General features: G+C 41.7%; 1 protein-coding gene across 2 annotated transcripts in view; it reads left to right on the top strand.

Annotated features, from left to right (window-relative positions):
- glra4a (glycine receptor, alpha 4a) overlaps positions 1-16,788 on the top strand; it is a 51,977-nt gene that overhangs the window by 26,576 nt on the left and 8,613 nt on the right. For both annotated transcript variants that reach the window (XM_069669595.1, XM_069669596.1), the window contains exons 2-7: positions 5,170-5,300; positions 7,164-7,231; positions 8,909-9,132; positions 10,626-10,708; positions 14,621-14,758; positions 14,839-15,053. In XM_069669595.1, coding sequence (XP_069525696.1) covers positions 5,170-5,300; positions 7,164-7,231; positions 8,909-9,132; positions 10,626-10,708; positions 14,621-14,758; positions 14,839-15,053 — 859 coding nt within the window. The remainder of the gene's footprint in view (positions 1-5,169; positions 5,301-7,163; positions 7,232-8,908; positions 9,133-10,625; positions 10,709-14,620; positions 14,759-14,838; positions 15,054-16,788) is intronic.

Below are 16,788 nucleotides of genomic sequence, written 5' to 3'. Positions count from 1 at the left end.
CTTAGAAAGTGATCGTCCTCGTTGGACTGTTATCTTGTTTAATCAAACCCTCTCCATAGCATATTTAAAATTTCTATAATCGTTCCCTAACTTTCATTACACAACCGTTACAGAATTGTAGAAAGTCAAAAATGTTGAGAATGAGGTTTTGTCTGGAGTTGGTGGATGCTTGTATCCACTCTTACTAAGACTCTTTACTTAATGATTATGGATTAACACCAGTAGTAAACAAAATCGTTCACTATGGTTGCAAACAAAGCTGGCTATTGCTGACGAAGCATCTTTCTGCACAGAGAAAAATTGGAAAACAAGGGAACCGTGGCCAACAGTGGCCCATGCATCCATGTTAGCAGAAAATTGACTACTTGCTGTTTCCCTGAACCATCGGTCATGTGTACGCATACTTTGATTAAAACAAATGGCTGAATTAAATTTCTGCTTAAGGACAGGTGGGGTGGAACAGTAATCAAATGCAGAGGAGCTCTTTAGATGAGTTACACATACACTGGCTTCCCATGGTTAATCTGCTGACAGCACGGTCCTGACAGGTTTGTCACAACAGTGTTCCCCTCTCAGAGTTGAAGAGTGTACTAGTTTGACTTTTTATGGATGATGAAGAACTGCCATAGAAAAGTGCTAAATCTGCAAGCGTGTGTGATTACTTTGTCTGTCTTTGGAAAGATTAAAAGCATGTTCTCTCCGTGCCTATTTAGTCTCCTGCTCAGAAAGACGACACAAACACACAGTCGTACAGTTGTTCTGTCTGGCAGACGAGATATTCCAAAGACAGGCTCTAAATCATTTCTGAGCAGCTGTTTGAATTCTACTTTTGTACAACCACCTCAGTTTTTCCAGTACTTAAAAGCGTGTGTACACAGCTTTGTATCAGCTCTGCTTTCAAAGCCAAATATAGTCCCTTACTAACAAGAGAGCGACAGCCAAAACTTGCTCTGTAATGGAAGGAAAGAAAGAGCCGTTGTGTATTCTCGACGGCAGTCTGGCACGGATGCTCGAATAAAAGGGAGGCAAAAGGTCAGGCTCATTAAATGTCAGCAAAGAGCATCTTAATAATTGAATCACTCAGACAAAAGCAGCACGTGATTTAACTCTGAGGAGTCACTTGCACCAGTAGTTTTATAGTCACTAGAAACAGATACAATTTTTAGGTTTTACAGTACACTAACCTCAAAAGACTTTAAATCCAAACACATTTGCAAAAGACACAGTTTGCCAATAAAGACATCGGTTTTTGGTAGCTGTCCAGCTTGTTTTTACTCGCTTCACTGCCTTTGAAACCTCTGTCAAGAGCAGCCGCCCTGGACCGAAAATTCAAGCAGAAGCGCTCGCACCAAAAACCTAAAGAGCGAATCTTTTGACACGCTTGTAAACAGACTGAGGCTGTTTCTTCCTTTAGCCTTTCTTCAGTATGAGAATATAAATCACTGATGACACTGTACACATAAGGGGTCCAATTAGAAATGCATGAAGGCTTTTTGAGAGGTGATTTAGGCCCTGAGGGAAAGCAAATCCACAGCTCAGGATGAAAAGTTCAGCATCAGACCTCACCTCAAAGAGTTTACTTGAATTATGATTTCTGTCTGCAAAGCGTTATGCAAGAAAAACAGGTCTTATTTATAGAGTGAAAAATAAGTTTGCCGTTGTTCCTAAAGTTCCTGTTGTTAGATAGTTTAACGCAGTCTACACCGATCAGCCATAACATTATGACCACCGACAGGTCGAGTGAATAACATTGATTATCTCGTATTATTTTAACATCATGTGGGTGGTTGGGTGCGTGTGCGTCGCTTAGCTGGGGAAGACGTGGCACCAGGATGCACTACTGGAAGAAGGCAAGCCAATGGAGGCAGTGTGATGCTTTGTGCAATGTTCTGCTGGGAAACCTCGGGTCCTGCCATTCATGTGGATGTTACTTTGACACGTACAACCTACCTAAACATTGTTGAGGACCAAGTACATCCCTCATGGAAACAGTATTCCCTAATGGCAGTGGCCTCTTTCAGCAGGGTAATGCGCCCGGCCTCACTGCAAATATGGTTCAGGAATGGTTTGAGGAACACGACAACAATGAGTTCAAGATGTTGACTTGGCCTCCAAATTCGCCAGATCTCAATCCAATCGAGCATCTGTGGGATGTGCTGGACAAACAAGTCCGATTCATGGAGGCCCCACCTCGCAACTTACAGGACTTAAAGGATCTGCTGTTAACATCTTGGTGCCAGATACCTCAGCACACCTTCATAAGGTCTAGTGGAGTCCATGCCTCGACGGGTCAGGGCTGTTTTGGCAGCAAGATGGGGACCTACACAATGTAGCTACCATGAAACATTACAATATTCTGAAACACAGAAACTTCTGGTAAGCGTAACACAAGAATTACCAGGTAGTAAATGCAAATTGTATCTGGACTGGATGAAATTGGGTGCGAGCTATCCTTAAAGACACTTTGAATTGGATGCAGTAGATCCAGAAAAGAGGAAAAGCTGCAGACGTAGAGAATATTTGGTCGTCTGTACACTCAGTAACACAGAACGAATGGCCCTAAATGGAAATATTGTTTGATACATTTCAAGCCCATATCTCTGTCATATGCTGCAAATGTACAGTATGAAGATTATTGCGTATGATCAGTATCAAGATGAGTCACAGAAATAACAGTTTATTTTCCGAGGGTTCTCATGCTGTTGTTTTATCTCTGTTTATTAGCATCGACACGCAGAAATGACTCACACATTAAGGCTGTGCTTTACTGCTGTGAGAGTGTGCGTGTTGCTGAATAGTTTTGACGTCATCTTCTTCGTCATGAATGTACAGTGTAGTGGTAAAAAAGTGCCATGTCTTGGTAAGACTGACTTCTTTGACGGACGTGAACTCCTTTATTGCCTTCTCACCAGAAATGGTAAATAATCCTCTCTCATCGGTCATGAGCCGGCTGTCAAAATGCCTCCACAAATCTCTGATCGAACATGCCATTGTGTTCAAAACAAGATCCATCAATATTCCTCGAAAACTACAAAGTAGATTGTCCCAATTGTTTGTCTCTGAAAGCCTGTGACCACCTGTCAAAGAAAATCATGCTTGAGACCAAACAGGATGCTTTATTGTTCTGCGTAGAGCTGTGAAACAAGCACAACACAGACAGTTGGTTATCAATGGCTTATTGTAAGAAGCTGAAAATTCATCTCCCCGTGTGCCTGTGAGTGTGTGTGTTTATGTGTGTGAGTGAGAGAGAGGGATGGAAGTGGTACCAACATACTGTAAAATCAGCATCACTACAGAGTGGACTCTAGCCAGAAGCACTGGAGTGGAGGAGTCAGGGGACCATGAGAGTTGAGCTTTATAATGTAAGAAAGACTGTATGTGCACGGCTCCACAGGGAAAATCAACAAAGGTGCTGGGTGCTTTTATTATTTGTTCAGCTGTACAGTGCCGGCAGCAGGCTCCAGGGATGGAAACTTTAAGATGGCATTGAAATGTGGTACCCAAACATATAAACTGTGTGTGCATGCACTGGATGTTGCAGCGGTATGATCGGTACTTCATTCATTATACCGCAGTAGATGCTGAAGTGTGTGTGGATGTTAATGCGATCATTTAGACTGTTGCCTTTGCAGCGGCAAGGTTCTGGCCTTAACTTTGTCCATTAAATCCTGATGATGGACCCCTCTTCTGGCATTGTTATGGCTGCAAGACCCTAATGTAAATGTACTTTGTGCTGACAGCCGACAGATACCCGGCGGACAAGTTAGAAGTGTCCCTGATCCAGTCTTCGGCCTTGCAAGGTGTTCAGTAGAACTGTTCGATTCTGTCTGCACTTTATGGAGGGTCTTACAGTATTATTATGGCTGACACAACGCAACATCGATTCATACAAATGGCTGTCTTCTTTCAAACTCAGACATCGAAGGACAGACGCTGTCAATTCACAACACTGAGGAATTGACATTTTCCATCTGACGACTGGGATGTATTGACAAATCATGAGCAAGGACACTGAAAATGTTGGCATGTCAAACAGGAAAGTAAACCCTCATATACTCTAAGTTTACAAGGAAATGGTGGCTTTGGCTTATACAGTTGGAGCAGAGTCACAGATTAAATCTCATGGTGCTAACATACCATTATATTTGTGCTTTATACTCGAAATGTAGCAGTCAATATGATCCATCATTTAAGCTTGATTTCTAAACAATCCCAACACAACATTACAAGTGGAAGATCTCTCCGGATCGGCTCAGCTTTTCTTTTGAAGTTCCAAAAATATCTTCCACAAATTCCTCGATCCTGCGGCCCCTGACAGTGCGGTTTATTCGACTCTAAATGCAGCTAAGAAGCCGTAAGATTGGTGGATCAGTGGCTGGCTACACACACTTCTGAGAGCACAGCACATCAGCAAAGCTGTGCCTCGGAGGGGACTGAACCCACCATCTGTACTCCGGAGTTTCAGATCATGACAGATCATGAACTGTTAACAATTGTATCAAAAGCATGGGGTGCAATCAGCTGTGCTGCAGCAGGGGTCGGTAGGAAATCAAATCTGTTGTGAACCAGGGTTTTCTAGCTTGAAGCGCTATTTTTCTTGTTTTCTTATGTTCCCTCTCCTCTGCTTTTCTCCATCTCTCTTTCTCTCTTTACTTTCACTCTTGCCTGTTGGTTATTCCTGTCAGTGGCTGTCTGAGCCTCACTGGAGCTTGTATCAACTCCTTCCTCTCCCCGGTGTGACATTCATAGCATTACAATTGAGCCATCAATCTGTCAAGCTTTACCCCTGCTAAGCCACGAGCGGTGGGAAGCACAGGAGAGGGACAAGTTTACCTCAGCGTCTGCTTTGCTTCTGTATAGTTATGGCCTAACAAGCACAATAAGTCTGAGACATGATGGGAAATGGATAAGCTTTTAGTTGCCAGCTGAGGCGAGCCGTTGCATCGTTTTCACCCTCATTTCCCCATCCACCGCTGGGTATTTTTTGCTGATGACTGACTTGGTGATCGCTGTTGGCTTCTCATTCTGTTGGAATCTCATTATTTCTTTTTCCCACCACCCCCACTGCTACATCTTATGCATACACACTCCTCTGCTGTTTCCCAAAACCCTCTCTTTTTTTTCTTTCCCTCTGTATTTGTTCCCCCTCCTCTCCCTGGGTAACGTCAGACTGAGCTCCTGTAAGGAGGAGATAAAGCCCCCCAGCAGGGCAGGACCACAGCTGTCGCCTTCCGACTTCCTGGACAAGCTCATGGGGAAAACGTCCGGATATGATGCCCGCATCAGACCCTACTTCAAAGGTATAGTATGTGTAAAAGCAGACCATCACAGCAGCCCTCAAGAAAATCCAGCTGTAAGCAGAAGCACGAGGGAAAAAACAAAGACCAGCACATGTGCTGTGAAAGCTAAACAGCTGACTATTCCCATGTGTATGTGCTGTATGATTATTTTTTCAGAGATGGTATGTGGTCTTTCATTAATGTTGCATAAAAGATATAGAGCACAATGATATCCTTGAAAAATGTCAGTCATATTGAATCTAACTAATGAGCATCATGTCTGTGTTTGGTTCTTACAGAGAACTTCATGCGCTAAGGCTTCAAAGTCACTATTTGATTCCATGTTTTTACGTGTTTCCTGTAAAAACTGAACGCTAGGGAGGGAATTGTCGGTCTGTTTGGTTGGGTTTTACAGCCAAAAGCACTGAAGTGTGTTACCAACCCAATGCTGCCGACCTTCATCAGATTTTAAACAGGAACAAAGAAACAAAACAAACCCTACGACTGGACGGTAGAAACACAAAGAATAAGCTAACTAAGCTAGCACTAAGCTAACGTTACTGCTAGCTTGTTGAATCACAGAGAATTATGCTGGTCAAGAGGCGATTCTGCTCTTTTCAAATCACACCAGCGAGATCTGACAGTCTCTGTCTGTCTGCCTGCCTGCCTTAGCGTGTGTGTGGGTCAGCTCACCTCGCTCACTCCGTATTTAGAAACACGTGACGAATAAGTGGATTAAGTACGTGCTATAAAAAAAACACATACATGGTGATACTACGTCTAGAAATCTTGAATTTTTCTTATGTGGGAGAAAAAACATGGAAGAATTGAAACTCCAGGGAAACAGAGGGAAGAGTGGCAGGAACAACAAAAGGGTGAGCAAGCATAGACTGCTAACATGTTAGCTAGCTCCTGTGACTAGTAGCATTCATAGGTGAAGGGAACTTTAAAGTAACTTAATTGCCTTCATGAACCATATGTCACAGCTGCTGCTGCTCCAATATCTGACTATGTTGATGAGCAGACAGAATCGATTAGCCAATCTGGAACTAACTTCCTGACATGCATGAACCTGCTCCTTCACCCCAAGCAGTAGATTATCCTTTGTGACCCTCTGGTTTGACTTTTTCTACATTAAACCTCGCCAAAATCTGCCGTAACATAAACATAAAACCATTAGCCATGTTGGAATAGCTATGAGTGGTGTTGCTATATGAGAGCTTCTTCGAGGATATTGTAAATGTTGAGAAAAATGTATTTAACAGAAGTCTAAAAGTATATAGCCACAGCACACAGACACTTTTCTCAGGCAGCAAAATGTATGCAGACACTGTGACCTTTCTTAGTCTTAGTTTTAACAGCCCCCAAAGTTGGCTGTCATTTCCCAAGCATTTCTTCTTAAAACTTTCTTGAAGTTGGTCTCAGTAAATGAGATTTTGTTTTGGCTGTAATTACTCTGGAAAGTGTAAGCTGGAAAATAGCACATACTTTCTCCTGGTCCTTTTAAAGAGCAAGCTCGTCAACAGCAGAACTGGAGCTGGCATCAGTTGGGCTAAAGCAGCATTTTAAGTCAAGAAACTGTGAGGGTGAAAATGAATGAAGAAACTGCTGAAATGTTAAAAAGGCCAGAGGAGATACTTTACCTCACAACAAATCTCAGCTCTTCAGAACAGATTTTAGGGTGTGATTCATTCTGTGTGCTATACATTTTAGTGTGTTGCTTTTCAACTGATGTTAAGCGTCTCTGAGCCCCATTAAAGGACTTCTTTCTCTTAAGTGTTACAAGTACAACATGTATCTTTTAATGTGGAGCACTGTGATGTCTTGAATTTCGTGTAAGGGGAAAGATGTGTCAAATCCATCTGGGTTTTTTTCTCCCCTCAGGCCCACCTGTGAATGTCACCTGCAATATTTTCATCAACAGCTTTGGGTCCATCACAGAAACAACAATGGTAAGAAAACCTGAGAGATTTAAATGTTTCAAGTATGTTAAAGAGGCAAATGTAGTTTTAAAAAAGTGCCTTATGATGCTTAAAAACCTCACTGAAGTTTGTGTTTCTAGACATGAGTTTGGGTAATGGTTTGTGTGGTCTTAATTGTTTCTCTGGAGGGTTTATTAAGCTAGAACTCTCGACACACACCAGCCCTTTTTCTTCCTTCCCAACTTCTTTGCCAAGCCGTTCCCTCATTTCTGTGTTTCCTGGAGCATAACAGTGCAACCTTCAGAGACCAATGGGTCACTGACACGCTGATAATGAACTGTCCACTCTGCAATTAAAATGAAAAATTGAGAAAGTGAATGAAAAAAGGTATGTGAGAGAGGACTAAGGGTTAGGGGGAGAAAATGGCTGTCCGAGTCCGTGTTACAGTGTCAGCACAACACAGGAGTGCTCTGTTTCAAAGGTGTATGGGGGAGGCCCAAATGGTCATACCTGCAGTCAGGTCAGCCCAAAGTACGCTTTTGAATTGAATGCATGGAAGAACCAGGGTTTTAATTCCTATAAATTAAGTGAACAAGCAAGAGAAAGAACAATCTACAATGCCTGAAGATGAATTCCGAATTAATTGTACAGATAAGAATTCCAATTTAATTACTCGTGTATGCTCGCTGCACGTGGAAGTGATTGTGTCTCGTCCTCGGCCCGGCCTTCACTGCAAACCCTCTGCTCACCAGCATCACACGGCTGCAACGGTCGATCGAACAGTACGCCATCTAAGTCAATCAGACACCTTCGTCAAATCTGATGAGGGGCATTGCAAAAAGGGTGATGCTTTTATTATTCACAGACACTGAAGTTACATTACAAAGATGGATTATCTTAAATAACTGCAGTGCCTACAACTGTCATTTTGTTTGGGAGATATGTATGCATTAAATACTACTATTATCCACACAAAACATTTTTAAGTACATTATTTGTCTGAGAAAATGCCATTTATACGTCTGCCAAGGAAATTATGTTTTATGTGTCTGTTCGTTGGCCCGGCGTTCATGGAAATTGGTGGAAGGATGGAGCAACAAAGCATTTTGGACTGGATAAGCAAGCAGTAATAGCGGCACCGACTCACGAAGAAGCCATAATATTACCAATTACCCAATCAAATTTGTGAAATATTGGCAATATATCCCCACTAATAGTTGGCCAAGGAACACTTTTGGCTCTGGGCTTGTGGCCTTGGCGAGGTGCCCTTATTTATAATCAACCATTTGGCTGTTTCAAATCCTCCAAGACCATTTGTTAACTGTGAACACGATACCCAACAGTATGACAATGCACAGCTAAATATACAACAGTGGATTGCATAATATGTATGGCATATGTTCTTTTTCAATTAGTTTATATCATTACTAAATAGCTAAAGAAAATATGTAGGTTTAGACTTTCAAGTGTTATTCCTTCATAAAGGCAGAATGTTACACATTTCATGATGGATGGATGGATGGATGGATGGTACAACAGCTCTACTTGCTCATATTCATTATTAGTGGGAATGGACTTCCCAGTAGTGACCAGTAGCAACTTCCACCAAATCACGACTGCAGAACAATCGAATTATAACCTCTCAATCTGTACTTTAACCTTCACTGGTGCCAAGTTTCCCATTAACAACCCTGAGTTCTTCCACAGGACTACAGGCTCAATGTATTTCTACGGCAGAAATGGAACGACCCCCGCCTGGCCTACAGAGAATACCCAGATGACTCCCTTGATCTGGACCCATCCATGTTGGACTCTATCTGGAAGCCTGATTTATTCTTTGCGAACGAGAAAGGAGCCAATTTCCACGAGGTCACCACTGATAACAAGCTGCTGCGGATTTTCCAAGATGGCAGCGTTCTCTACAGCATCAGGTAACTAAAGATTATATTTACAAGATCTAAAGATGCCAGGTCGGAGCCACAGAGGGATGGCATGGTCAGTTTCGGCACGACATCAGTGGGTTGATCAAGATGTAGCTGCAGTATAAGTTAATATAAATGTTGTTCGTGACTTTTGAAAGGTCAAAAAAGTAACTAGGTCGTTAAAACGAGCAGGTGGCAAGCAAATCAACCATGACTCTTGACCACAATTGCAGCAAATTGCTAAATTGCCAATGACAGAACCACCTACTGCACCTTTCCACCCACTTAGTGTGTCGACAGGTCACAGAAATACTAACTGGATGCAGGCATGGAAAAAATGGACGGAAATGTAATGTGGCAAGTGTGTTTGTATAATGTCACTCTACTGGATGGGAAGCGAGCAGATCGCTTATTAAACCTTCAGACAGAAGGAGACAACACCTTCCTAGACCCTCCTTACGTGTCACAGTATATATTTTACAACTTTAAACCTATTTCTTGTGGACTAAATGTGCCGAAAAAGGTATTTGAGCAACCAAGTAGTTGCACATGTAAGGGGCGACATTGTTTTGGTTCTAGAGCGACAATTTTGCCTTTGAAAACACACTTCCCCCCCTCGACAGAAGCTCTCTCTTGGGTGCTTTTCTGCAAAATATTTGGTTTAAAATCAAACTTTTAATCATTTTTCAAAGCAAGTTTTGAGACTTTTTAATAGGATTGAATTATTTTTCTATGTTTGATGACTGCAAAGTGGGAACAGCTTTGGGAAAAGTGAGTACAACATAAATCCTCTGGTCTCTGACTCACAGTTTTGCAAATACAGATAATCACCACCTCATTTCACTGATTCACTGCATCCTCTAGATTTGCTTGCTAACTATGTTGTGTAATTATAGAGTAAACATCTTTTTGTGCTCAAAAGACATGATGTAATTTGTGCAATGTTTGGGGAGTCAATCGCTTGGGTGTTTGTAGTTTGTTCTTCAGCCGGTGAAAAAGATATTGTGTCATCATAACACAGTAGCAAATGGGTGCCTGTGTGTATACTGCTGGCGTCTCCCGTCTCGCCTCTGGGCGATGCATTACAGCAGTTAATTACACAGCTTTCCTCCAGACAGTCCCAAATAGCTCCCCCTTCTCTCCCTCTCTCTCTCTGCTTTGAGTGTTCTTGAAGGCTTAATGCATCAACACCACAACAAATAAAAGTAGGGAGCCCTAACCCAATTAATTTGCAATTACTGTAGTGCGACAAGTCATGAAATGGCAGAGTAACTTAATCAATATGTTTTCCAATCTACTGTTTTAAAGGAAAATCTCTACATTTTTAATTTGTCCGATTTTGTTGCATTGAAGAGACAAGCAGCTTTTCACTGATGTATTTCACCATTCCTTTACTCTCTTAACCTGTTATTTCTCCTGGTGTTTTGGTATCTTCTCCCTTTCATGCCTTTTGACATCCCTTATTGCTCTCTTCTCTCTTCCAATCTTCTTTTCTATCTCAGGCTGACTCTTACCCTGTCCTGCCCTATGGACCTGAAGAATTTCCCCATGGACATTCAGACCTGTACCATGCAGCTTGAAAGCTGTGAGTCTTCTTCTCTTGTTCCTCCTTTTGTCTCACTTTCCTCTTTTTATGTCACCCCCTATTTTCTACTCTTTGCCTTGCATATAAAGCGTCTAACCTTGGTATATAACCTGTATCATAAATTGGGGGTGATATTCACATTATTAAAGTCCATTTATGTAGATTAGATCCTTTAACTTTTCTGATTGCATCTCAGGTATTGGTGGTTATTTATTAATGCATAATTAGCATGGTTTTTCATTATGCTTAACCTTTTCCCTGAACATTAACGGCCTAATAATAGCTTAGTCACTACAAGCAGGCACAGCAGGCCTGTCAAACACAGCTTTCTCTTCATGTTGTTCCTTTCAAGCGGTGTCCATTGAGCAGTGTGCTCTTACAGAAAGATAATCACAGCCTAATAACTGCATCACTGTGGTGCCAGTACATACATTTATAACATGTAGTGCAACCAACACGTAAAGAATGGTACGGTCAATTAGGATCCTTTTTTTGGGAGGCAACAACTATCCTTTAGAAAGTCAGGTGACAAACCTTGCGAAAGTGTTAGAACAAAAGTGTGGAAGCTAAGACTGTTAGCATGTTGTACTAACTAGCTCACTACTTACAGTAACAGCATTTTCAATGAAACGGACGTTTCACTTAACCTAATTTTGTGGAGTAACGATTAACAAGACTAGGTCAAAACCTAGTATGTGGCTGATCGCATCAGGTCAATGTGCGCTTTTTGCTGCAGACGCACAGTAGGTGAGGACAGCAGACAAGCAGTGGAGGAGCAGCCCCGCCTACTCCCCGAACAAAGTATCCAGAGCCATGTAGACAGAGAGTCGCATCTGTGGAGGTCCGCCATTGTGATGTCGCAAGTCTCTCTCTCTCTCTACGGCTGTGAAAGTACCGTCACTCAGTCAGCCAGTCAGTCACACACAGACCCGTGTGTAGGGCTGACAAAAAACGGTCATGGATGGTCATGGATGCTAGCCTACTTGGTCAGACTTAAGGCTAATGTTAGCTAGCTTAGGCTAGTCCTCGCCCTAAAATAGGCATTCCTCTCCTCACTTTTTGGAGTGAACTGTAATTCCTTTTCAAAATCTTGTCTTACGAGGCGCTCGTTTTAAAATGAGTAAGCGCTAAACATCAACTCCAGCCGAAAGGCAAGGGTTTCAATCAACTCATGAATGCTTATGTTAGCTTAATTAGCTAGCCAGCCAGCTACTACTGTCTAACAAAATTGAAACTAGAAAGGTAAAAAAAAAGCCTGTTTTTATCTACCAGTGTCCGAATTTTGAAAGGGAAAAACGCTCCATACTGATTGTAAACTGTAGGAGACAGAAAGCTGTGTAGTATCAAGAGTAAGGGGTAGTGAGGCTCAACAAAAAGTACATAGCTACTTGTCCACACTAACAGCTCATTTAATGCATTATAAAAGTTCCAGTAATGTACAAAAGACATTCGAAACCTTTTGAAATGTAATTACACTGATAAAAACGCAGCAGGAGAGTTATCCTCTCCACTGTTCTTCCTTTGCCTTTAGCAGAGATAGTATCTGCCCTCATGAAACCAATTTCCAGGATATAAATAATAAAACTTTAATTTTGTGTCCCTTTTATTATATATGTGACCCACCCCCTGTGCCTAGAGGTGACCTAATTTCTCGTCATAGGGACAAAGGGGTTTAAGTCTAGTAAAAGGGATGAAGGAGCACTCGTATCGTGAAGTCACTGCACCTTTTCAGAAGCATTTCTCACAAATAAACAAGTCAAGCTGAATGCTGGTATCTCTACCGTTGTCCTTAGGCCTATCTGATTCAATAAGAACAAGAGGCAGTGTTTGTATAGAACTAGTTACTCCCTCTTTGTACAGGAGGCAGCATGATTTATTTCTGTAAATTAACCCAGGGACAAACAGATAAAAAATCCAATAAATTTAGTGTACGGGGGAGGCATGCAGCATAAAAACAAAAATATAAAGACGTTTTACCCTTTAGGAGGGAAAGGGAGGGGAACAAATGTGTGCGTAAACAGTCCTGTGTGTGTTTTTGGGTAAGTGTATCACATCTCAGTGCCATTAGAGAAGACGTAATAATTTCTGATTAAAGGCCTAGTGAGGATACTTGGCCTTGTGTTGACAAGTGCTAGTACACCACCCAAGGGTGCGATCACCTTGGCTAGAGCTCGATGTTAAAGAGGACATCTTAAGTTTTAGTGCCACTGCCGGAGCTGTGGAAACACCGTCTGTTCAATGTGAGAAAGAGAGAGGGAGTCGAGTGGTGAAAAAAAAAAAAGAGTTATCTTTGAGGTTTAAAAGAGCCAAGGCCAATCTTCTTTTCTGGCCTTTCATGCCACGGGCTTATATAGATGTATAAAAATAGAAGCAACCATAAGATTCAGCCTTATTCTGACACATCAAAGCCCCATATATTCAGCTTATACCACTCCGCTCTGCCGTGAGCCATTAGTGTCCAGTAACCTCGAAACTCTAAGTGAAAGGCACGACAGCAAATCAGAAGCATAACCGGCCGCATTAAGATAGCGCCTTTTGTAAGGTGAACCTCTTTTTAACATTTCCAGTCATTACTCCACCCTGCTAGGAGATTCCAGCCTTGTGAAATTCATTTATTTTATTGCACCTTGAACACTATGTCAATTATAGTTTGACGCCTCTAAGCTGCAGAGGAAAAGAAGACGGCTATATTATCTTAGGGAAGCATTGGTATTCTCCTCGCTTGTCCCAGCGGGATGTGTGAATGACAGTGAATTCTCCTCGTGAACAAGAAAAGTGTGTTTCAGCTGTGTTGTTTTTTTTCAGCCGTGTGGTGCGGGATAGGGTATAACATCTTGAATAATTGATGTCTTGTAACCCAGGCCCTAAAGGGTCCCTGGAGACATCAGTATTATACAGATGTGGGAGGATTCCTGCTTTGTTGTTGCATGTGGCATGCATTTTTAATGCGCTTCTAATCAGGTGGATGTGTCAAGGAGTGCCAACCCCTAAAAAGGTGCACGCAAATCAACCGTGTTATCATGCAAAATAATTATTGATTGGAATAAATAAATATAGACTCCATTATGGTAACGTTCGTACATTATACTAATGCACATGGATAGTATTGTGCATACACTAATCAGCTCAGTATATCCACTTGCTCCCCATCGCCCCCCTTTTCTTCTGTAACCTTCAAACAATCCCTGCAACATGACTGTAGCTGTGGCGGCTGACCTTTACTGTGACAAACATGATGGCAGAGGGAAGCTGGTAGCTGGACAGATGGGCAAAAGCGACATCATATGAGCACAATCTTCCAAGTTTTCTTCTCTCTCTCGGTTTCTGAGTCTCATTAGCCGATGTTGTCATGCATAGAATTTATACCGTGGTAACAAGAGCCCAGTTAGGGTTGTAGAGGAGAAAAGAAATTAGGTTAAGAAGAAGAACGGGGGTGAGGCTCATTGCAAGAGGGATAGTAAGAACATTAAACCGCTAATGCAGTATTTAGAGGTATAGATTGAACAGAAATGTTATCAGTAATTTTGACAGCTACACGAATTGCTAATATGTTAATGATCCTGTGGTTGAAAAGTTCCCCCTTTAGTCAATATCCAATACGCAGCCTTGCTTGGATGTCAACTTGTAGCACCTTTTCTGACTAGCCTGTTTGACAAGTCAAAGTAATTTTTTAAATGTAAAATAGTAAAATGCATGCTAGGAAATAATGACATGCATCATCTTAACAATTCATGCAAAAACGCCTGACATTCTGTGCAAGATGCATGGAAAGAGGAGGGAGAATGAGATTATTCATGTTCTACTCTATATAATCTAAGATAACGTGACACAAGATGACACATTTCTTACTTATTGCTACCATTCTTCTCACTTTTTTTCCCTCCCCTCACCTCCTCTCTTCTCTTTTCACAGTTGGTTACACCATGAACGACCTGATCTTTGAGTGGCTGTCGGAGAACCCGGTTCAGGTGGCTGATGATCTCACCCTCCCCCAGTTTGTGCTAAAAGAGGAGAAGGATTTGGGCTACTGCACTAAGCACTACAACACAGGTACATCACTTCTTCTCCATAGGCATGTAAAAATTAGAAAAACAATACTGTCTGTAAGCAAAACTGTCATGCATCTGCAGGTAAATTCACCTGCATTGAGGTCAAGTTCCACCTGGAACGTCAAATGGGCTACTACTTGATCCAGATGTACATCCCCTCCCTCCTCATCGTCATCCTCTCCTGGGTGTCTTTCTGGATCAACATGGACGCAGCACCAGCCAGAGTGGGTCTGGGCATCACCACAGTGCTGACGATGACTACACAGAGCTCTGGCTCAAGAGCCTCACTGCCCAAGGTGAGTCTGGGGACTAAAGACTGACATGTATGCTGGTTTGTAGATAGTGAAAGTTGGATTCTTTGTAGCAGGTGTACTATCTGCAGAACAAATTGATCAACATGAGTCCAGGGATGCAGGGGATGGATGCATTTTAACATCAATTTAGTATTTACACAGTGGAAGTTTTAAAAACTGGGCTATATATATTTAATGTTACCATAAAGGGCAAATATCTGCAACGGCCCAAAAGATTCCCATCAGGGGAAACGGGCTGCAATTCATCAATCATGCAAGTTCAAAAACACCAACACCAAAGTCCAAAGCTTTGTTGCAAATGAAAAGAAAAATGAAATTAAATGCATTGTTTATGTTTTAGCAGCGTGTTTGCTGATTATGCAAAGTCAAAAACACAAACCAAAAAAACTAATGCAACAGAAAAACGCTGCATTTTCAGTCCTCTCAACAAAAGTGCTCCAGGCCTGTCAGGGGCACTAATGGAGCAAAGTAAATACAAGTTCTCTTACTTGAAATAATAATGATTACAGAGGCCAATATAGAAAATTAAGAACTTATCATAATAGCGTTACATAATGCTGTCAACCTACAAATAGAAAAATCTTATGAAAACAAACTTATCCCCTGAAAGGTGATACATGATAAAGAAAAACTCTTAGTATTTCCTGACACTAAAAAGCTCAACACAAATCCTTCTTAAATTAACTGATAGACAAAAGATGTTTTGTAACTGAGGAGTGCAAAACATGCTGGGTTTTTCGACCAAATATAGGTATAAGAGCCATTTGGAGGGGGGTTTTTAGAATGGGACGACCTGATGTAGCGTATTTAGCCGTGAAATGCTGACTTTGCATGAGGCACGTCCTGATTTAGGACACAGACTCTCTGGGGAGCAGCCAAACGAGTGCCAGGTGGGGCGAGGGCACTGCACTCTGGCATGTGAAAGACACACAGGGCAGGGCACGGTGTACCCGGAGAGAAGGTTAGAGAGACAGCCTGCACCATACTGTCACTACGGTAAATACATTTTTCATGGACACATGCCAGCCAATCAGAGTAAGTGTTTCAGTGCATAAGGTCTATAGGATTGCTGGTACCCACTACCAATTAATGCCTATGCTGGTTGCAGAGTTTGACTGCACATCCTGTGCATTTTGACCCTGAGAAAGTTTAGTTTATTTATCTGACTGAGGGACAACATTCACACCTGGAAACCTTCCCAGAACAACCAGTCTTATCTGTCAGCCACTGAGCAGAAAAAGACTCAACAGTGGTGGTAATGAGAGAGGGGGAGCACAGCTTTTTTTTCCCCCTCTCCCCATACAGATGTAACTAATAGTTTAAAAACGTTATGGCTCGTAACCCCTTTAAATGCAGAGATTCCGACTATAGAAGCCTCGTAACAGGTTCTGGATATATTGTGGATTTGAGTTATTCCTTCTGAAATTTCTTCTGACTTCTTAGTTTTATTTGAAGGCTTTTTGAAGCCTGAGAGATCAAGCGTTTTTTTTAAGCGATTTTTCATGCTTTTATATGCTACATGCAATTTCTTTGCTTTAAATGGGACATATTTTAGCTATGCGATCAATTTCCTATTATTCTAATGTGTTTTTGAATCACGTCTGTAAAGTTTGTTTCATTTTAAAAATATAGTCATATTTTAATTTAATTATTTTTCCTGAAACGAACAAGCTGTTTGGCCATTCAAAGGTTAGACCTTAGCCACGATTGGCTGACA

This window comes from Semicossyphus pulcher, unplaced genomic scaffold (genome assembly GCF_022749685.1).
Source record: "Semicossyphus pulcher isolate SPU_LCO1_2020_fin unplaced genomic scaffold, fSemPul1.0.p SCAF_2, whole genome shotgun sequence".
Lineage (NCBI taxonomy): Eukaryota > Metazoa > Chordata > Actinopteri > Labriformes > Labridae > Semicossyphus > Semicossyphus pulcher.
The sequence above is the reverse complement of the archived record's forward strand: the minus strand, read 5'-3'. Positions and strand labels throughout refer to the sequence as shown.